The sequence below is a fragment of the Pleurodeles waltl genome, chromosome 7 (assembly GCF_031143425.1).
Source record: "Pleurodeles waltl isolate 20211129_DDA chromosome 7, aPleWal1.hap1.20221129, whole genome shotgun sequence".
Lineage (NCBI taxonomy): Eukaryota > Metazoa > Chordata > Amphibia > Caudata > Salamandridae > Pleurodeles > Pleurodeles waltl.
The window spans coordinates 1,136,863,642-1,136,886,464 of NC_090446.1; the positions used below are offsets into that span (position 1 = coordinate 1,136,863,642).

Genomic DNA, 22,823 nt, shown 5'->3' on the forward strand with positions numbered 1-22,823 from the left:
GCACTTTCCTACACTTCCAACATTTGGTCCATGACAGAGAGAATCCCCTAATACTGCACTCACTGGTACTTCAAGTCCCACTGCAGAGCCTGCAAGTGCCAGTGGGCATGAGTTGCAAGCAGGATGCAGGAGGCCATGAGGCCCAACAATCTCAATCATTGTCACTGAAATCCAGAATATCCTGGAATCATTGTTCAGGAAGATAGGCCTAAAACTGCACTGTATTTAGAGCAGTTCACATAAAAAGGAGCATCAAAGAGAGCGTCAGGAGTGACTTTGGCATGCTGATAGTGAACCCCAGCGAGTGCAGAAAGCGCTCTAGTGCTGAGTCTGCCTTTTCTCCAAAAAGACGAGAGAGATCAAAGGGCATGTCCAAAAGCAAAGCTTGGACATCCCTTGTAAAGTCAGTGGTTCTCACCCAGGGGTGACAGTGCCAGGCCACAGACAATTAAATTGCTATACCCAGTAAGTCGTTTCTGTGCAGTCCACATTGTATGGTGAACTTTGCTGTGTCTCTCCTCTCAGCAATCACTTGTGAGAGTATGGCTTGGGCCTCCTCTTAGATGAGACAGCACTTGCACAACTGAATCCCAGATCATGTGAGAATATTGGTCCAAAAGGCATGCAGTGTGCACTGACCTCAGTGCAAAGCTGGCAGGAGAAAACATTCTCTTGTCAAAGGTATCCAGCCTCTTGGATTCCCTATCTTGTGGAGTGGTAGGGAACCACCAGGGGGTAGGTAGAGGCTTGGACCACCAAGCTCTCTGGGGTAGGTGCTGGGTAAGGACACTGGGGTTCCCAGAAGTGGGGTAGTGGGGGTGGGCAATTGTCCTATGCACAGGAGCCCCTGTGCAGGGCTTGGACCAAGCCCAGAGTAGGACAGTAAAGGCTTTGGAGTGAAGGTTCCGAGAGCTGAAGCACCTCCGTCAAAACATTCATCTGGACTGCCACTAGGGGTAGCTGAAGGTCCAAGACCTCAGCTGACTTATGCACCACCATAGCAAAAGAGGTGCTGTAGCCATGGTAGGAGAAGAGGCCAACTAGTGTCAGGTGAGGTGTCTAATCCACTGGCCTACACCAATCCCTCATGCCAGTTGCCCTCATTCATTTTTATCTAAGGGATGCTGGTATCCATAAGAGTTCTCAGACCTCTCCAATTCATCTCCCTCTCCAAGCCTGTCAAAGGCAAAAGGCACCGGCTCTAATCCGGACGTGGTTCCGTTCAACTCTGGAACCAGTGTCGGGCGACAGCCATCTGACTCAGGCCCTCATTCTAACCCCGGCGGTCTCAGACCGCCGGGGCCAGGGTCGGCGGGAGCACCGCCGACAGACCGGCGGTGCCCCGCAGGGCATTCTGACCGCGGCGGTTTGGCCGCGGTCAGAAAGGGTAAACCGGCGGTCTCCCGCCGGTTTACCGCTGCCCTTAGAATCCCCCATGGCGGCGCAGCTTGCTGCGCCGCCATGGGGGATTCTGACACCCCCTACCGCCATCCTGTTCCTGGCGGTTCGCCCGCCAGGAACAGGATGGCGGTAGGGGGTGCCGCGGGGCCCCTGGGGGCCCCTGCCGTGCCCATGCCAATGGCATGGGCACGGCAGGGGCCCCCGTAAGAGGGCCCCACAAAGTATTTCAGTGTCTGCCTAGCAGACACTGAAATACGCGACGGGTGCAACTGCACCCGTCGCACCTTCCCACTCCGCCGGCTCAATTCTGAGCCGGCATCTTAGTAGGAAGGTTGATTTGCCCTGGGCTGGCGGGCGGCCTTTTGGCGGCCGCCCGCCAGCCCAGGGCAAATCCCAAAATACCCTCAGCGGTCTTTCGACCGCGGAGCGGTATTTTGGTGGGGGAACTTCGAAGTTAGAATCACCCCCTCAGTGTCAGAACTGAGAATGGCAATGAGGATGGCATGCGTGTGGGGTGCTGGCACTGGGATGGGTGCCAATGAAGGTCCTGTTCTCCTTGATGGCTCTGCTCTGGATACAACATGGGATCCATGGGACTTGACTAGTGCTGTGGGCAAACCCACCAGCAAGGATGCAGTGGGGGCACCTTCTGAGACTATGGGGCCCAAAGGCACTCCAGAGGGGCCAGCTCCCCAAATATGAGAGGAATAGTCTCAAAAAAATTATTTAAGCTGGTTGGGGGTTCCTCTGGCTCCAGGAAAGTCAGGGAAGCACTGAGCGAACCCTGACTCAGGCTCTGCCAAAGTTCGAGGCGTTGAATGCCTATGCTCGGTGGAAGACCCCTTCTACTTATGTTTCTGGGACTTACCCATAAACTTTGAGTGGGATGACAATCGCCAGGTTTGGCTCCACAAACTTTCCTGGGACCTTCTGCGCGACCAGAATCATGAGCATCATAGGTTCGTCCGACATCAGGCGGTGAGGAGCTTGAGGGATTGCTCCCTCAGCACCTTTGGGTGCATTGTGCAGCAGTCCTTGTTGGTCTGGGAGACGTGGTTACTCTCCAAGAAATACAAACAAACCAAGTTTGGGTCTGTCACAGATATCTGCCCGTGACAGGCACCACATGGTTTGAAACAGCTGATTTCTTTGAAGATATCCTCTCACACAAGGAGAGGAAATCTCTCAAAAAAAGTTAGAAAAAGTCAAGAAAAAAGCCAGTCAAAAAACGACTGAGGATAGCTATTCATGGATCAGCACCATCTGGTGTAGGAAGGAAAGATCTGACATCAGAGACCGGGATGGCATCTACATAGGTACAGAGCATGTCATTTCAGGTGCAGCTGACACCGCTGACGTGGAACCAAACAACTCCACCTACTGAGGCGCAGTGGTACTGCTCAAAAACCTCCAGATCCAGTCTGACACCTAGGATTATTCTAAGGTAAAGAATCCGTGGCTGGAAGTCTCTATTAGATATGACTAGCTATTACAAAATGCATTTCCATCATGGGGTAATGGAGCAGACCACACCAATATGGTAAGTATAATTTTAAGCAGGAGGTTCAAGGTTCTACCCTCTTGGAAAGTACGGTACTCATGGAACCTTTGTCTTGAATCGCTGCATCCATGATAAACAAAATTCCTGTCAATAAGGAATCTAATACTTAGCTTAAAGCTAGATTGAAAGCCAACTTGGGATCAATAAGGGTTGGGCAGTGGGAGTGAGTTGTCCAGTATCCTAAGGAAGTTGCAGTTACATAAGATTCTGCCTGATCCAGCCAAACCTTTTACACCTACTTATCCACTTCTGACTTAAATCATTTAGAAAGATTTCAATGGAGATGTGCTGGAGGGTATGTCGTGAGGTCAGCACATTTAAACATATCTTATGACAGTGCTTAAGGTATTCTCCAATGGCAATATAGGTAATAGGAAAGAAGTCAAGAAAGCCTCAAAGATACAAGTGCTGAAAACAGTTTTGGTAGGTATAAGAGATATTTATTCCCCTCCAAGCTACACAAAGGCCTTTTATTATATTGGCCTCATGGTCGACAGATGAAACGTCGCCAAACCGTGAAGTAGTCGGCAGCTTCCAAAATTCAATGTCTGGTGTAACATAACATTGATGGTATATGTTGTCTAAGAAAGTCGTCTGTCAACTGATGCTGCCCAATGAAATGGAGCAAAATACAGGTGAACTGGAACCGTTTCTGTGGCTTTGAATGGTGACCTTTGTTCTACTTGGGCCAAATGATATCTGCATTCTGTTTGTTTGACTTCTAAACACTAATTAGAAATCCCACGTATGAAGAATGTGATACCTAGACTTAAGCAGGAATGTTATTTTTTTGCTTATTTTGCCAAAATGTCTCATAGACTTTATAGCAAATCATCTGTCTGAAAATTCACTGTATCATTGCACTTGCATTTCTTTATGCAGTTTGTGCTCTAATTGTACACGTTGCAATAACTTTAAAAAAATAGACAAGGTGGACTGGATTGTTACATGGAGAAATAACATTGTTGAGCACAAATTTACTCACAACAACTTCTACCCAGGGATAGAAGGGTCCTTTTGGAATGGAGGTTGTATTACAAGGCATCCCTGGGAAAATGGCTATTACAGCTTACTTACAGCAATCTTTGTTCTGACATTTTCCATTAACTCAGTCGCCCTACTGCTTTTTGAAGATTGCACTGTACAAAGACCACATGATTAAATACAGCGGTGGCTCCTCCGTTATGTCAGAGAAGTGTTGCCCCTCTTCTGGAGCTCGCAGATGCAATTGCAAACTTGAAGAATAAAATGATAAGAAAACAATTTTATTATTCTAATTTTCATCACGAAGCCGGAGCCAAGTCTTGAGGAGGGGGTGGAGCATCCTGATGACAGCAGCAAGTATGGAGGAGGAGTGGTGAGCACTGCAAGTACACGTCAGTTTGGTTGGCTAAGGATGGCCAAACCAACACCTGCACTTAGATTTCTGCAGACTCCAACCTGAGATGTGTTGCACAGCCAGGTGGAGAACAGCAGGTACAGGCTCCCAGTCCCTGTGGGAGTGCAAAACCAGGCTGCTCAGACCAACCCGGCGCTTCTCTCATGCTGGGTATTAGTATAACCAGCATGATACCACTGTCTGGATTGGCGCAGTGGAGTCTGTGCACCATCAGCAAAGGAACAGCAAGAGCACCAAGGCGGCAAGGCTGTAGGTAAGTTATGTTTTTTTTAATTTTTTTTTTATTGTCCCCGCGCTGCCCCAATACATTTTGCCAACAGCAGCCGCTACTGATTATCTACACAGATAAATACTTTAAATGTCTATTTCAAGTAATTTGCTACAATATATTTTGGGTCTACGCTTACATCGTATCTCAATTTACATCCAATACATGGAGGTTGTATAGTATAGGTTCAGTCTAATCTTCTAGAAATTTTCCATGATGACATCATTGGGAAAAGCGGGAACACCAGATAGGTTAACCTGTGCAGGAGCTGTGCTCAGTATCGTACACAGATTGATTTTAATATCTAAATGGAACAAATCGATAAGTGGAATGCCCCAGGTGAATGTATCCACAGGCTAATGGACTACATACTTTTGCTATAGAGCAAGCTGTAGTAGAATATTGGTCAGGAATTTTCAAAGGACTAGAGCACGGAAAATAGACCACTTACACTGTGAGCACATACGATCTCTGGACAAACTATTGTGCTATATGCTCATACAATTGATGGTAACATTTTCACCAAGGATTGGAACTTGCACATTCTTTCTGGGCATAATAGAGGAAGATAAAAAAGGGTCAATTACTAGAGTATCAAGTTGCACTGGTAAGGGAAATGGCACAAGATTTGGGCCCGCTGTTCACCACATATCTGAGTGTGTTATGCTCAAAAGCTGAAAGAGAAAAATATTGTGGGCTGCAATTTATGAAAGTAATTTACTAATGTATGTCAATGTAGTGCCTGAAATGAAACATTATATAATTGTTCAGTTTCAGGGGCTGAATAAAAAAAATGATATGCTTTTCCATGTTATGTCTGTGTCACATAAATAACAATCCCGCCCTCTTTATAGTGCACTTCTCTATACATTGAGACATGGCCTAGTCTGCATAGTACTTAACTTTGTCATATAAGGACACACATAGTCCATATATTATGTGTTGTACATTTATTTTTCACATAAAAGTATGCCATCAATCTAGGTATTTGATATAATCTGTTGTATGTACAGGCTGCTGCTATCTCTCTCTGCTGCTCAAACGTAACTGATAGAACTGGTTGAATCTACTAGATAGCCTGATAATTATTCTTGGTGCATTCAGTTTCATAATTTCCAGATCAATAGTGCCACTAAAGGGAGAAACCAGTGGTGGGAAAAACAGCCTTGGCCACAGCCCAAAGGGAGCAATCTAGCCCTCCCTCCTAGTCCCACAGAACCTCTTAATGGGAACATGAGGAAACAAAGGCATGCTTCAGTATCCTCATAAGCGAGATGTGGCTCAGGGGCCATGTTTGGGAACGCCCATGCACGTAAGGTGACTCACACTGACATTATGAAAGTGTACACTCCACTGCATTTGTTTTTTGTTCTATCTTCAAGGCTGAAGTTGCCTTTCCAGGGGCAGCCTGACTTCATTGCTTCTTACATAAAAAACAATACACTTTAACCAACAAGCAGATATTTTTATTATTATTTTGAATTTACCAAAAAAAAAAAAAATCAGAAATGGAGATTGAAACTTCTGTGATGTTCTCTTTTGTGCAGATGTGACTAATAATCCTCTGAATGTGGTAACCTTAATGCACCAGCTCACGAAAGTGCCAATGGCGCCAAGGTCTGTAGTAAAAGGCGACATCTACCACACCATACCTTAACTCATACTTCATGAGTGTTCAACGTACCTCCAGAAGGGCCAATCTATGCTAAAATATCATGAAATAAATTACCTACTATAGGCCCAAGTCACAAAACTATTTGCTTGTGTAAGTTTATATAATAAGCACAAACGGACTTTTTTTGGGTGTAAAAACCACTTTTGCAGTTTCTAAAAGGTGGAATTACTTTTCCAATGATCTACTGGTATAGTCTACATTTCAGGGCAGTAATGCCATGAAAGCTTATTCACAGCAACATACTTAAAATATGTAGGTACAAACTTCTCTCCAACCCATCCCCACACATATTTTGTTTTCAAAGGCCAGAGATAATCCATTTGTGGGTTAGAATGTGGGGGATCACCCTCTAATCTGATGGACTGATGAAAAAACGGTTAATACATGTAGACAAACATTTTTCATGTACAGGGAAAAAAAGAAACAAGCATTATCAAAAACAGTAGTTTTTGGCGGTGAAAAATATAGGTTATACAGTGCTTTTTAGTCTTAGATACCTGCTGTGAATGAACTGACATCCACAGCAGCCTTCTTTGAAGGGTTTGTAAAACGTAACAAAATGCATTCAAATATGGCTGCCACAGATGCAAGCGTGTACAAAGCAGCCACATTCAAATGTATTTTGTTATGTTTTAATAAATGCCATTCGAGCAACTCAAGCAACTGGTCACCTCACCCACTCACTCAGCAGGACACACGCTTCACGCAATTTTCACCTCCAGCAGCCACATCACCTTCACCCACACCACCGAACTCCACTGGAGTGACCATCACTGCGTCCACTTCTACTTCATGAAACCCCCCACCCACCACCAACAACACACTACACCCTACCACAAGTGGAACAAGATCTCCAAAGAATATCTGATCGCCAACCTCACACAAGCTCCACCTCCCTTCACCAACGACCCCAACACTGCCGCCCACAACCTCACACAATAGCTAACAACCTGCGCAGACTCCCTCGTCCCATTGAAAAGAAACAACAACACCCGCACCGTCTAGACCACCCCCTGGTTCACCACAGAACTCCAAGCTTCCAAACGAGAATGCTGTAAAATTGAGAAAGCCTAGTGCCAAGAACCCTCAATAAGCCATTTCTCCGCCCTCAAAACAGCCATGCACAAACACCAACAATTCATCCGGACCACCAAACGGTCCTTCTACAAAGAACGCATAGGCAACAACACACACAACAGCAAGGAACTCTTTGCTATCGTCAAAGAACTCACCAAACCCAAATCCAGCACCATTGACCCTCTACACACCCAAAACCTCTGCAACTCCCTCTCCAACTACTTCCACCTAAAAATCGCAGACATACACAACAGCTTCACAGCATCAGCACCCACCATCACCACCACCGACACAACCAACAACACAACGCCCTCCCACACCAACGAACTACACACCTGGACCCCCACCAACGACGAAGAAATAAAAAAAAAACATGAACTCCATCCATTCAGGCTCCCCCACAGACCCCTGCCCCCACCACATTTTCAACAAGGCTAGCCAAATCATCACTCCCGAGCTCCACACCGTCATCAACAGCACCTTCGACACCGCAACCTTCCCAGATGTTTGGAAGCACGCTGAAGTCAACGCGCTCCTCAAAAAACCCAAAGCAGACCCGGAAGACCTCATGAACTACCGTCCCATCTCTCTTCTCCCCTCCCCCGCAAAGGTCGGTGAGAAGATAGTCAACGCCCAACTGTCTCACTTCTTAGAAGAAAACAACATACTCAACGCCTCCCAGTCTGGATTCCGCAAGAACCACAGCACTGAGACCACCCTCATCGCTTGCACAGACGACATCAGGACCAGAGTGGACAAGGGCGAGACCGTCACCCTCATCCTCCTAGACCTCTCTGCAGCTTTCGACACGGTATGCCACCAGACCCTACACACACGCCTTTTTGACGCCAGAATTCGACACAAGGCCCTGGACTGGCTCACCTCCTTCCTCGCCGAAAGAACCCAAAAAGTTTACCTCCCTCCCTTCCGGTCTCCAGCTACCAAGATCATCTGTGGGGTCTCCCAAGGATCCTCCCTCAACCCCACCCTCTTCAACATCTACATGGCCCCCCTCGCCAACATCCTCCGCCCCCACGGAATCACCATCATCTCTTACGCAGACGACACCCAGCTCATCATCTCCCTCACCAAGAACCCAGCCACCGCCAAGATAAACCTGCACACGGACTCCTTGACATCACCAAATGGATGACAGCAAGCCACCTCAAACTTAACTCAAACAAAACCGAAATCATCATCTTCGGCCCCAACAAGACAGCATGGGACGACTCCTGGTGGCCCACCACCCTTGGACCACCCCCAACACCCACCACCCACGCACGCAACCTTGGCATCATTCTAGACTCATCTCTCTCCATGGCCCAGCAAATCAACACCATATCGTCGTCCTGCTTCAACACCCTTTGCATGCTACGCAAGACTTTCAAATGGATTCCTTTAGAAACAAGAATGGTCACCAATGCCCTCATCAGAAGCAGACTGGACTACGGCAACGCCCTCTACACAGGGATCACAGCCAAACTTAAAAAAAACTCCAACAAATTCAAAACGCAGCCGCACGTCTCATCCTCAACCTCCCTCGCCATGAACACATATCCACCCACCTCAGATCCCTACACTGGCTGCCCATCAGCAAAAGGATCATCTTCAAAGTCCTCGTCCACGCTCACAAAGCCCTCCATGACACTGGACCTGCCTACCTCAACGAACGAGTAAACTTCCACATACCAACTCGACAGCTCCGCTCCGCCTACCTCGCCCTCGCTACAGTCCCCTGCATCCTACGCACCACCTCCAGAAGCAGATCCTTCTCCCACCTCGCTGCCAAGACCTGGAACTCCTTCCCAACCAACCTACTCAAGACCCAGGACCTCCTAACTTTCAGAAAGCACCTCAAGACATGGTTTTTTGAGCAGTAACTAGCAAACCCCCCACCCCCCTCACAACAGCACCTTAAGACCCTAACGGGTGAGTAGTGCGCTTAAGAATTTTTTTGATTGATTGATTGATTGAATACGGCTGCCATAGTTGCGAATGCACCTAAAGCCATTTTTAGCGTACAACCTCTTGTATCCTTTTAGTATACTTCTTCTGTGGGCTTCCAGCTATTTCATTTGTTAGTTTCAGTGTCATTTAAAAATCATTGCTTGCTAGAGGTCAGGCATGCCTCTTTGTCCCTTCCTTTTCTGTGTGAGAGCAGAGACCAACTACTGTATAATTACGCTTTGTCCCATTAATCTGGTCTGTGAGGGACTTTTTTTTCTTCTTTTTTTCTTTGTTTCCTGCTCCGGTCCAGGGAAGCTTCCATTGTCATTTGCAGAGCATCCTTCCTCTGAGCTTGGCTGTAAACAAGGCTATAAATCAGGCTGTGATCCTGGTCACATTTGGTCTTTGTGGGCACCCTCTCTCTGTTGCCTGGCTCCTGCCCTACTATGGCTTGGATTTTCTTTACCAAATGTGCCTGCCTATGTGCTGAGAGCAAGGGTGGAGGATCGATTGTAATTGCTTATACCCTAGGCACCCAGCTCTAACAGGGCTCCACAATCCTTAGAGACAGTGCCCACTTCTGTTCCATACTGGGATTCCACTCGCAGCTCCATCAGTGCACCTCACTTCACACACTCCAAGCACTCAGCTGGGCCAGTACCAAGAACCTCACGCATGCTCTCTGCCAGAACAACTCAGTTCTTGCATTCAGTACACTTGGCTACTCCAGAACTGAGACCTTGGGCACAGCTAAATTAGTGCACCTCAGTTCCCACACTCCAAGCTATCAGCCGTGCCAGTGGCAGTAACCCCACGCACGCTGTCTGCCAGAGCACTGCAGTCCTTGCAGCCAGTACACTTCATTGCTCCAGTACTGGGACATCGGGCGCAGCTCCATCAGTGCATTGCAGTTCACACACTCCTAGCCCTCAGACGTGCCAGTGCCAGAAACCCCACACACACTGTCTGCCAGAGCACCTCAGTTCTTGCAGTCAGTACACTCCGCTGCTCCAGTAGTGGAACCTCAGGCACAGCTCCATCAGTGCACCTCCAAGCCCTCAGCTGTGCCAGTGCCAGGAACTTCATGTAAGCTGTCTGCCAGAGCACTTCAGTTCTTGCAGTCAGTACACTCTGCTGCTCCAGTACTGGGACCTCGTGGGCAGCTCCATCACTACACCTCAGTTCTACCCCCACAAGATCACTTCCTTTTCTATACTGGCACCCCACTCATACAGTTCCATTACATCAGCTCAATTTTAATATTCAGTCCCAGTGCCAAGCCAATACTGGACCCAAAAGAGCAAAACACCGCCCAGCCAGTGCACCTTAAGTCTAACATCTAACACCACAGTTGATGGCCACGCAGCTCCACCAAAATTCCGCTTCTGTGGTTCAGAGGCAATGGCACTCCCATACTGGGCCCCACTCGCACCTTCACCAGGGCACCTCCAGGCTAACACCTGGTAACACTGGCACACCAATACTAGGTTCCACATATAGCTCCATTAACATACCTCACTTCTGACCTTGTGTGCCCATTACTATTCCAGTACTGCAGCCCACATACAACTGTCAGTACACCTCAACCCTAACATGCAGTGCCCCATTATTCAAATACCAGGAATTATACAGCGCTCCGTTTTTCATTCCTCACCCGCTGCCTTTGTATTATTCCAGCACTGGGCCGGGACACAGCTCTGTCTATACCCCCAATCCTGATCTCAAGCGCTCCAATATTGCTGTACTGGGGTTCACATACAACTCTGCTAATGCACCTTTGGCTGTTCTGCAGTGCCCCCTACTGTTCCACACTGACTTCTTTTTGAGGACGTGGGGGAGCCAATTAAATATATTCTTAGCTGCCATCTTTATTTGGGAGTATCGACGTATCTCACTCCGTTCTTTCCTTTACTCTGTTTACTCTCAATGTTTTTTTTCTCCCCCACATTTCTCTTTCCAGCTCTTAAAATCTACACATTAACAATTTTGCTCTTTCTTTCAACTGTTTATTTCTACTCCTCTCCCTTTTTTCTTTTTTTTCTTTTTCTCTTCCTCTTGCTACCTCCTCTTTCAAACTCGCAAAAACGTGGTTATTTCTTTCCTTGTTTCGTTCCTCTCTTTTTTTTTTATCAGGCATTTATTCTTTCACTATTTTTTTATCTTCCCTTTATTCTTTTTTTTGATTTTTCGTTTGCTCTTTCCTTTGACTCGGTATGCGTCCTTTCACTTTTTTATTTTATTTTTTTATCTTCATTCGTTTCTTTCTCTGGGGTTCTTATCTTTATCCCTCAATTCACGTTTTACTATAAATCTTTCTTTCACCCATCTGTGTGTGGAAGCCACAAGTTACTTGTTGGGATCCGAAGTGTCAAAGTGGTTTTACCATTCTATGTCTGTGGGAAATGTGTCAGTACATACATGCCCTGGTTCTTTCGCTGCTTGTTTATATCACCATGTCTCTTTTTTCTCTAATGTTCATTTTTCTCTTTCTTTACACACTTCTTTCATTATTTTTCCCCTTTATCTTACGTTTGCTAGCTTCCTTCCCTTTTTTCTTTTCTCACATGTTTGCTCTATTTCTTCTCTTAGTCATGTTTTAATTTCTTGTTGTTTCTTTGCGACCCCTTCTCTTTCTTTCTTTCTTTTGTCTGTTGTATTCCTTTTGCTTCTCTTTTTCTGTGCCATCTGCTTTCTCTACTGAGGCCTGGTTATCAATGGAGCAACAGGTGTAGAGGCACCGGGCCCCAGAGAGCTATGGACCTCACTCAACTCTAATTACTGCTGTATTTTCCTACTGAAATTGACAACAACCATTTTCCTTTCTTACTCCAGGGCCCATGACACCATTACTACGCCACTTGTCCTCTCCATCATTACTCCCGACTCCCTCTTTCCTTTTACCCTCTAATCCGCCCCAAATGATATGTTTGTTATGTTGTTTTGAGCATTACACTCTAATGCCAAAAATGTATTTCTGATAAAGGTTTATATGATAATTGTACATGTTTAAGATAGAGGAAGAAGGTAAATGGAACTGCTTTAGTTATATGCAGGGCCACTGGAATTGTATGGCAGGAAAAGACAAGATTATGAGGCAGGGTTGACCAATGTATGTGGCAAAAAAAGTTCAGTTACAAATTTACAAAGCCAGTAGCTCTAAATCAGGAAAATGCGAGACCTACTGCATTGCAAATGCTTGTTTAAAGCATTTTTTTTAAAAAAAAATTATCACGCTCAAAGATGGTCACTGTGGTTGCACAATTATAATGATATAATAATCAGATAATAATATGATAATGGATGCACTGTGGCCTAGAAGGTAGGGCTTGTACACAACCATGGGGGAAAAGCCCTTGTAGCCCCACTATATCTTAGCTATCAAATAACAATAATACAGCATTGGTATACAGTAGGGAAAAATACAAATATATTATACGACACAGTGAAAACCTTAATTATACATATCAATTTTCATAATTACTACCTCCAACAGTGGACTGCTTTTGGCAAAGTTGATTGGCAGCCATTAGTTTCGAATAGTGAAGGAAGATTTAAGTGTGGCGTCCTTTGCACTCACTACTTTGCTCTGGAAAATTGATATGTATAATTGGACATGTTTTGATATTTTGTATATATATGTTTTATAGGTCTTATACTACATGTTATGTTTTTTAATGTTTTTCGGGAGCGGGACAAGGTGTGACAAAAATAAATCTGTATATAAAAAAGTATTGGTATTATAGGTAATGAGATATTTTCCAGTGATTAATTAAGGTTTTCACTGTGTTGCATAATATATTAGTATTTTTCCCTACTGTATACCGATGTTGTATTATTGTTAGAAGGTAGGGCTAGGCTGTTCCTTTTGGGGTGTGCCCAAGACAGATTTGCCTATCGTTGGTTACAGCCTACAGGGCATTGATGATCTAAGAATGATGAAACTGAATGCACCTAGAATGTGTATATCCAGTGGTCATCTTTGAATAGGATTTTAGTATGTCGGGTGGCTATTTTGGAATGCTCAAAAGACAATTTAAAATGTCTGCTAGTTAAGAAAATCAATTGTGGTTAGGGGTAAGAGGGTGCTGGGTGCGGGTAGGAAGGGGCAGAAAAAATGGTGCTGGAGAAGAGGGGGTACAAGAAGAGAAAATATTCCCTCCCCTGCACTGCAAACAAGATCTAAGATCAGTAGTGGAAGGTTACATCATCTGGTCAAACAGTTCTCCTCCTGACAAACACAAGAATAGGGACGCAAGTGATCGAATCAGGAGCAGTAAAATGAGGCAGATAACAAATCTATCCAATCATGGGCAGGGCACTGACACAAAGCCCGCTCCAAGTATATGTAATGTACAACAGGTCTTCCTTCAGGCAGCAAAAGCAGTGTGTAGTCGAGATCTAAAAAAGCAACTGCATATTTCTGACGGCATTTGCCTATGCATAACTGTACATCATGCAGGCAAAAATACCTCCACATGTGAGAAAATGGGAATTTACAAGTGTTCTAGGACCACGCTCTCACACATTTTCAGGAATAACTGTGAACCCCAAAAATTCACAAATCTGAACTCATAAAAGTTTGGAAATTTTCAGGTGCAGATTTCTGAATGTCTCTGTGAATAGGAGTCACTGTATCTGATTGGTAGACATGTAAACAAAAGCAATGGTTAGTCTGAAAATATGGCATGGATCCTGCCTTCTTTCATTTACTGTGGATACCCCAATATAACATGTTTTGAAGGAAGGATAGTAAGGCTTTCTGCTTACTTCTGAATATCAGTACCATCACAAATGCTCTCTATATGGGTAGACTGTTTTCTTCTGTAAGAAGGCCTCACGAGCACAAAGACCGAGAGTATTACCTCTAAGTAGGCTTGTAACATTAGGGGCAGTGGTGTATGTTGTCATAAGGATCAGGGTGGTGTCTTTGAAATAAAGCCTTCATTAGTCTCGAGGCATAAGGTTTATTCATCTCTGCATATGGTGTTTTTTGCAATGTCTTCAGGTAAAACAAAATCTCGCTTGAAGAAGTCTGTCATGAAGTAACTAAAACCCAATGCGTGGTACTTTCTAATGATAAAGGTCTGTACATGTCATAAGTAGTCATTCTCATGCTGGTAAAAGGTATCCCTGTTAGGATGGTATATGACATGCACATAATGATCACACAAAGAGAGAACCATAGTGAGCATGATTTGATAGAGCGTTGTTACCATGGTGACATGGCTTAATAAGTTAAAGGTATCATGATATCAAAGTGTTGTTCTCTTGACATATGGTATAGTTATAGTCATATGGTGCTTTCTACGTGATTCAGAGATTCCATGATAATAAGGTATTCAGCTCCTAAGAGAATAAGTATCATGATGTAACAGGGCATTCATTTGATGACGTAGGCATGGGATGCCATAGTTATCATTGTCATAAGTTGTTGAGCTTATTATGAAATGAGACTTGGGTCTCGTGTTGTCATACGGTGCAGGTCATAGGGTGGCACTGGGTATAAATACTTTATCTTCTTAATGCATTGATCCCATAATACAGGACACAGGTTTTATGGAGACTAAACACTGAGCTCATGACGCAAGGAATATGTACAATGGTCATAAGCTGTAGATTTCATGACATTAGGCAAAGGTATTATGTTTAAAGTCCGGGGTGTCATGGTATTTCTTATGTCAGAAAATATGAGTATTACAGTGTTCTAATTTGTGGGAATGCTGGTATCATAATGCTGTAGAATTGCAATGCCTTTTTCAAAGAACAAGAATTGCGATATCACAATAAATCTTACAATGTCATATGGAGTAGGAGTCACATCAACAGGAACAATGGTTGTCTTGTACAACGATGCGGTATATGGCAGTTTTATGATGATGAGGGTGCTCTTTAGATAATCTACACATTACAACTTTCCTTATTAGGGTGTTTAAATGATGCACATACAATACAATACAGGTAGATCCTAGTTGGTGTGAGAGAAATCACAGGAGGCCATATGTGAGAAGACATTCATTGTCGAGGTCTAAAAGATAAATGCTTTCTGAACTGTGACTACGTTTGTCAAAAGGTCTTACAAACATTTCATAGGGGCGTTGACCCACCACATTGTGCTCCAGAAAGGTTTCATGAATTTCTGATAATAATGAAAGAGATTGAAAATGTCACTTACCCAGTGTACATCTGTTCGTGGCATCAGTCGCTGAGATTCACATGGTATGCATGAGCTCGCCATCTGGTGTTGGGTCGGAGTGTTACAAGTTGTTTTTCTTCGAAGAAGTGTTTTCGAGTCACGGGACCGAGTGACTCCACCTTCTGTGCTCATTGCGCATGGGCGTCGACTCCATCTTCGATTGTTTTCCCCGCAGAGGGTGAGGTAGGAGTTGTACTATAGTAATAGTGCCCGCGCAATGAAAAATGTAAGTATGTACCTATTAAAGGATTAAGTAATATATACAAATGTACAAAATTGAAGGTAACTTCTGAACTGCTACAGGCTTCCGGGGAGGTGGGTGGGTCCATGTGAATCTCAGCGACTGATGCCACGAACAGATGTACACTGGGTAAGTGACATTTTCAGTTCGATGGCATCTGTCGCTGTAGATACACATGGTATGCATAGACTAGTAAGCAGTTAGTTCCCCATAAGCGGTGGTTTAGCCTGTAGGAGTAGAAGTTGTCTGAAATAGAGTTCTTAATACAGCTTGACCTACTGTAGCTTGTTGTGCGGATAGCACATCTATACAGTAGTGTTTGGTGAATGTGTGAGGCGTAGACCAAGTGGCTGCCTTACATATTTCCTGCATTGGGATGTTTCCTAAAAAGGCCATTGAAGCACCTTTTTTCCTTGTTGAATGTGCCCTGGGAGTAATGGGCAGTTGTCTTTTTGCTTTAAGGTAGCAGATTTGGATGCATTTAACTATCCATCTGGCTATACCTTGTTTTGATATTGGGTTACCTGCATGAGGTTTTTGGAATGCAATAAATAGCTGTTTAGTTTTTCTGATGTTCTTTGTTCTGTCAATGTAGTACATTAATGCTCTTTTGACATCTAATGTATGTAGTGCTCTTTCAGCCACAGAATCTGGCTGTGGGAAAAATACTGGTAGTTCTACCGTTTGATTTAGATGGAATGGTGAAATAACTTTTGGTAAAAATTTTGGATTAGGTCGTAGGACGACCTTATATTTATGTATTTGTATAAAAGGCTCTTGTGTTGTGAACGCTTGAATTTCACTTACTCTTCTTAGAGATGTAATGGCGATGAGAAAGGCAACTTTCCAGGTTAGGAATTGTATTCCGCAAGAGTGCATGGGTTCGAAAGGTGGGCCCATGAGTCTTGTTAGAACCACGTTTAGGTTCCATGAAGGAACAGGTGGTGTTCTTGGTGGTATAATTCTTTTAAGCCCTTCTATAAATGCTTTGATAACTGGTATCCTATACAAGGAAGTTGAATAGGTAGTTTGCAGGTATGCAGATATTGCTGCAAGGTGTATTTTAATAGAAGAGAAGGCTAGCTTTGCTTTTTGTAAATGGAGCAAGTAATTTACTATATGTTTTGGAGTTGCATCTAGCGGTTGTATCTGATTATGATGGCAGTACCAAACAAATCTTTTCCACTTACTTGCGTAGCAGTGTCTAGTGGATGGCCTTCTGGCCTGCTTTATGACTTCCATACACTCTTGGCTAAGTTGTAAGTGTCCGAATTCTAGGATTTCAGGAGCCAGATTGCTAGATTCAGCGATGCTGGGTCCGGGTGTCTGATCTGTTGGTTGTGTTGCGTTAACAGATCTGGTTTGTTGGGCAGTTTGATGTGTGGTACTACAGACAGATCTAGCAGTGTTGTGTACCAGGGTTGTCTTGCCCAAGTTGGTGCTATTAAAATGAGTTTGAGTTTGTTTTGACTCAATTTGTTTACTAGGTAAGGAAGGAGAGGGAGAGGAGGAAAAGCGTAAGCAAATATTCCTGACCAGTTCATCCATAGGGCATTGCCTTGGGATTGCTTGTGTGGGTATCTGGACGCGAAGTTTTGGCATTTTGCGTTCTCTTTTGTTGCAAATAAGTCTATTTGTGGTGTTCCCCAGAGTGTGAAGTAGGTGTACAGAATCTGTGGGTGGATTTCCCATTCGTGGACTTGCTGGTGATCTCGAGAGAGATTGTCTGCCAGCTGATTCTGGATCCCCGGAATAAACTGTGCTATTAGACCAATCTGATGGTGGATTGCCCACTTCCATATTTTTTGAGCTAACAAGCTTAACTGCGTTGAATGTGTTCCTCCTTGTTTGTTTAGATAATACATCGTTGTCATGTTGTCTGTTTTGACAAGGATGTATTTGTGGGTTATGATTGGTTGGAAAGCTTTTAGTGCTTGAAAAACTGCTAATAATTCTAGATGATTTATATGCAGTTTTGTTTGATGTATGTTCCATTGTCCTCTTATGTTGTGTTGATTGAGATGTGCTCCCCACCCTGTCATGGAAGCATCTGTTGTTATTACGTACTCTGGCACTGGGTCTTGGAAAGGCCGCCCTATGTTTAAATTTATACTGTTCCACCATAGAAGCGAGAGGTAAGTTTGGCGGTCTAGCAACACCAGATCTAGAAGGTGACCCTGTGCTTGAGACCACTGTGAGGCTAGGCACTGTTGTAAGGGCCTCATGTGCAGTCTTGCGTTTGGGACAATGGCTATGCATGAGGACATCATGCCTAGGAGCTGTAGTATTGTTCTTGCTTGTATTGTTTGGTTTGGAGACATGTGTTGAATGACCCTGTTGAAATTGTGGATCCTTTGTGGAGTTGGCGTTGCTACTCCTTTTGTCGTGTCTATTATGGCTCCTAGATATTGCTGTACTTTGCTTGGCAGAATGTTTGATTTTGCAAAGTTGACGGTGAACCCTAGTTTGTAGAGGGTTTGTATGACTTGATTTGTGTGGTTTGAGCATTGTGTGAGCGAACTGGTTTTGATTAGCCAGTCGTCTAGATACGGGAACACATGTATTTGCTGCCTTCTGATGTGTGCAGCGACTACTGCTAGGCATTTTGTGAATACTCTTGGAGCGGTTGTTAAACCAAAAGGCAATACTTTGAATTGGTAATGTATTCCTTTGAATACAAACCTTAGATATTTCCTGTGTGATTGATGTATTGGTATATGGAAATATGCGTCCTTGAGGTCTAGGGTTGTCATGTAGTCGTGTTTTTTGAGCAATGGTAACACTTCTTGTAGTGTGACCATGTGAAAGTGGTCTGATTTGATGAATGTGTTTACTACTCTGAGGTCTAGAATTGGTCTCAGTGTTTCGTCCTTTTTTGGTATCAAGAAGTACAGTGAATAAACTCCTGTGTTTATTTGTGTGCTTGGTACTAATTCTATTGCATTTTTTTGCAGTAGTGCTTGAACTTCTATCTCTAGAAGCTGTGAATGGTATTTTGTTAAATTTTGTGATTTTGGTGGTATGTCTGGAGGGAATTGCAGGAATTCTATGCAATAACCATGCTGGATAATTGCTAGGACCCATGTGTCTGTAGTTATTTTGTCCCATGCTTCGTAATATTGACGTATCCTCCCCCCCACTGGTGTTGTGTGGGAGGGGTGTGTGACATGTGAGTCACTGCTTGTTGGTAGTGGTTTTGGGGCTTTGAAATCTTCCCCTATTCCTAGGGAATTGCCCCCCTCTATACTGGCCCCGAAAACCTCCCCTGTACTGTCCCTGGTAGGTGGGCGGTGCGGACTGTGAGGTGCTAGCTTGTGTGGCCTGACCCCGAAACCCTCCTCTAAAAGGTGTTTTGCGGAAGGTGTTATAAGATCCTCTGCTCTGCGGGGAGTAGAGTGCGCCCATGGCCTTGGCAGTGTCAGTGTCCTTCTTGAGCTTTTCTATAGCTGTGTCGACCTCCGGACCGAACAGAAGTTTCTCGTTTACTGGCATGTTAAGCACTGCCTGTTGAATTTCTGGCTTGAATCCAGACGTTCTGAGCCATGCGTGCCTACGGATGGTAACCGACGTATTAATGGTTCTTGCGGCCGTGTCTGCTGCATCCATGGAGGAGCGTATTTGATTGTTGGAAATGTTTTGACCCTCCTCAACAACCTGTTTTGCTCTTTTTTGCAGATCTTTTGGGAGATGTTCAATGAGATGCTGCATCTCATCCCAGTGGGCTCTGTCGTATCGCGCTAGCAGCGCTTGTGAATTTGCGATGCGCCACTGGTTTGCTGCTTGGACAGCAACCCTCTTCCCGGCTGCATCGAACTTCCTACTTTCTTTATCTGGGGGAGGTGCATCCCCAGAAGTGTGTGAGTTTGCCCGTTTTCTGGCAGCCCCTACCACCACAGAGTCTGGTGGCAGCTGAGAGGTGATGAAGACAGGGTCCGTAGGAGGCGCCTTATACTTTTTGTCCACCCTAGGCGTCACTGCCCTACTTTTAACTGGCTCCTTGAAAATGTCCTTTGCATGGCGTAGCATGCCTGGGAGCATCGGCAGGCTTTGGTAGGAGCTGTGGGTTGAGGAGAGGGTGTTAAATAAAAAATCATCCTCTACTTGTTCCGAGTGTAGTTCCACATTATGGAATAGAGCTGCTCTAGCCACCACTTGCGAGTAGGCTGTGCTGTCTTCCGGTGGTGATGGCCTAGTTGGGTATGTGTCTGGGCTGTTATCAGACACTGGTGCGTCGTACAAGTCCCACGCATCCTGATCTTGGTCGTCGTGGCTCATGGCGGTGTGAGCTGGCGAATGTGACGGGGTGTAAGTTGGCGAAGCCGGAGTTACAGGTGGAGGCGAGGGAGGAGGTGTTACCTTTTGTGTTGTTTGTTGCTGAGGAGTAAACTGAAGCGTTCTCTTTCGTTTGACAGGTGGGAGGGTACTGATCTTCCCAGTCCCCTGCTGAATAAAGATACGCTTTTGCGTGTGATCCACGTCAGTGGATTGCAGTTCTTGTTCAAATCTATGTTTCTTCATTTGAGAAGACATAGAATGCTCTTCGGTATAGGAGCCAGAAACAGGGTCTGATGTCGCTTTTTTCGGCTCCGAAAGCCCTGTCGATTGTTTTTTCGGCTCCGAGGTAACCTTCCTCTTTTTCTGTGCCGAAAATTCTTGGCCTCTATGGTCTTCGGCGCCACTGTCTCGGCGTCGATCGGTGTCGACACCGAACTCTCGGTGTCGATGCTTCTGTTTAGCACTCTCTCGGTCCCGAGGAGGCTGCGTGCCGGTGTCTCGACCGAAGTCGGACGATCTCGACACTGAATGGGCCTTTTTCGGTGCCGATTGTTGGTCACCGAGAATTTGGGTGGAGCCATGGCCGGTTGGCAGTGGCGTCCCCTGGGCCTTCTTTCCTTTTTTAAGGTTTGATCTCGACGTCTTACTCACAGTTCTTGTAGAGTGTAGCTCGTCGGAGTCTGAATCCTGGATGGAAAAGGATTCCTCCTGTTCCTCTTCTGTCTCGAACTGTGGACGCTCTTTTGGCGTGGACGCCATCTGGAGTCTTCTCGCTCGACGGTCGCGCAGAGTTTTTCGGGACCGGAACGCCCGACAGGCCTCACAGGATTCTTCGCTGTGCTCGGGTGACAGGCACAGATTACAGACCGAGTGTAGGTCCGTATAAGGATATTTGTTGTGGCATTCGGGGCAGAATCGAAACGGGGTCCGATCCATCGGCGTTGTCCTCCACGCGGTCGGGCCGACTAGGCCCCGACGGGGTGCCGAAATCTACCCCGAAGGGCACCGAGGCGCTTCGATGTTGAACGCGTCGTCGTATGTGTCTATCTCTAACCGGATCGCAACGATACCGTCGAAAATCTTCCGTCTTCAGCTAACTTTCCGTTCCGAAACTCGGAGCGACAGGAACACGTCCGAACCCGATGGCGGAAAGAAAACAATCGAAGATGGAGTCGACGCCCATGCGCAATGAGCACAGAAGGTGGAGTCACTCGGTCCCGTGACTCGAAAACACTTCTTCGAAGAAAAACAACTTGTAACACTCCGACCCAACACCAGATGGCGAGCTCATGCATACCATGTGTATCTACAGCGACAGATGCCATCGAACAATCTTTCGGTTAAAATATCTATTAAGGTCCTGCTATAGTCATCTACATAGTTCATTATCAAAAGGCTACGCAGTCGCAGTTCTTGCTCTCCTTGGCATTCAAAAAACCGTACTGTAAGATCTGAGACTCCCAGACTTTTGAGGTTCGTGACTGGCAGAAAAATATCTTAATTTAACAGTGGGGATGCAGTGTACGTTTAATTTTTCTCCGTACAAAGAACTGACCATGTATTTGCACTCCTGCCCAGTTCTCTGTCCTGCTTCTCCGATGACCTTGACTAATACAGTCCACTGGTGTCATGTCACTGGATGCATTGCACTACAACTATGCGGCATCTGAGCAAGTTCAGAAATGGTTGCTCTGAACAGCTTGGTTAAATTCAGGAGCATCGCAAACTACGATGTGTTAAGGCCTCTCTCCAGTCCAGAATGGATGCTACCGCTTGCCTTCTAAGGACTGCTTCGCCCGTTGTTTCCTCAACTTTACAAATGTCTGTGCCTCTTTGTCTGATTTTCGCAATTCCAAAAGCTTCAGGATACGGTCTCCTGCAAACAGGAAGGAAAAAACAGCCATTAGGTGGCAACAGAAAAATGCAAGGCAAAAATATTGACAGTACCCAGCTATATTTTAAGAGAAGAGAAGTCAAAGGTACATCATGGTAAAGCCAAATAAATAGATGTCAATCCATTCCTGGCTAAAGTGTGTAAAGCCTAGTGTAGCCAAACTAACCACCTAGAGGCCCATTATGACAAATCAATGAAATAACCTATTCTATCACTGGTAGGTGTAGGTCATACAGTATGGTATATTAGCATACGTGTGGGAGACTTTTATACTGGGCGATAGCAAGTGCATTGCCATAACATTATATATTTAAAACGTAATTGCAGATGTTGTGTGATAACTGAGATCGATCGATCTATCTATCTATCTATCTATCTATCTATCTATCTATCTATCTATCTATCTATCTATCTATCTACATATCACCTACCTACCGTGCTTAATCTATAAAATCAATAAGTGGCAAGTGCCCAATTGTTACTTAAGTGGCTACTGCCCACTTCTACCGCAAGTGTGGCCCACTTCTACCGCTGGTGCGTTCACTTACATGTACGGCGCAGCAAAGTGTTAAATGTTTCGACTTAGGAGTGACATACCGAGGTAGCATTCTTTCCCCAATCAGGCTTGAATTACTCGTCTATATTGTTTAGTACCCTGTTATGCGTATTTTTACATTCAGATTAGCTACATCAAACCCACAAATTGTAGAATGCAATGTATAACAGAACTTCCTGCTGCTGAAAGAGGGCACGATCACATGGTTCAGTCTTCTTTGGCAATTTAAGACTATTTTAATTGCTGAAACTATAGTGAAGGTCAGTCTTAGCTAACCTTTGGCACACCTTTCATTGATGTTCAGATGCTCATAAATTCACAACGTGCACAGTATGC

General features: G+C 44.9%; 1 protein-coding gene across 5 annotated transcripts in view; it reads right to left on the bottom strand.

Annotated features, from left to right (window-relative positions):
- Positions 1-21,174: 21,174 nt before the first annotated feature.
- UNC13D (unc-13 homolog D) overlaps positions 21,175-22,823 on the bottom strand; it is an 876,342-nt gene continuing 874,693 nt past the window's right edge. For 3 of the 5 annotated variants that reach the window (XM_069200185.1, XM_069200184.1, XM_069200182.1), the window contains exon 33: positions 21,176-21,913. In XM_069200185.1, the coding sequence (XP_069056286.1) occupies positions 21,804-21,913 (110 nt within the window). In that variant the 3' untranslated portion in view covers positions 21,176-21,803. Of the gene's footprint in view, positions 21,914-22,823 lie in introns of all 5 variants that reach the window. The other 2 variants (XM_069200183.1, XM_069200186.1) reach the window with 1 other exon arrangement.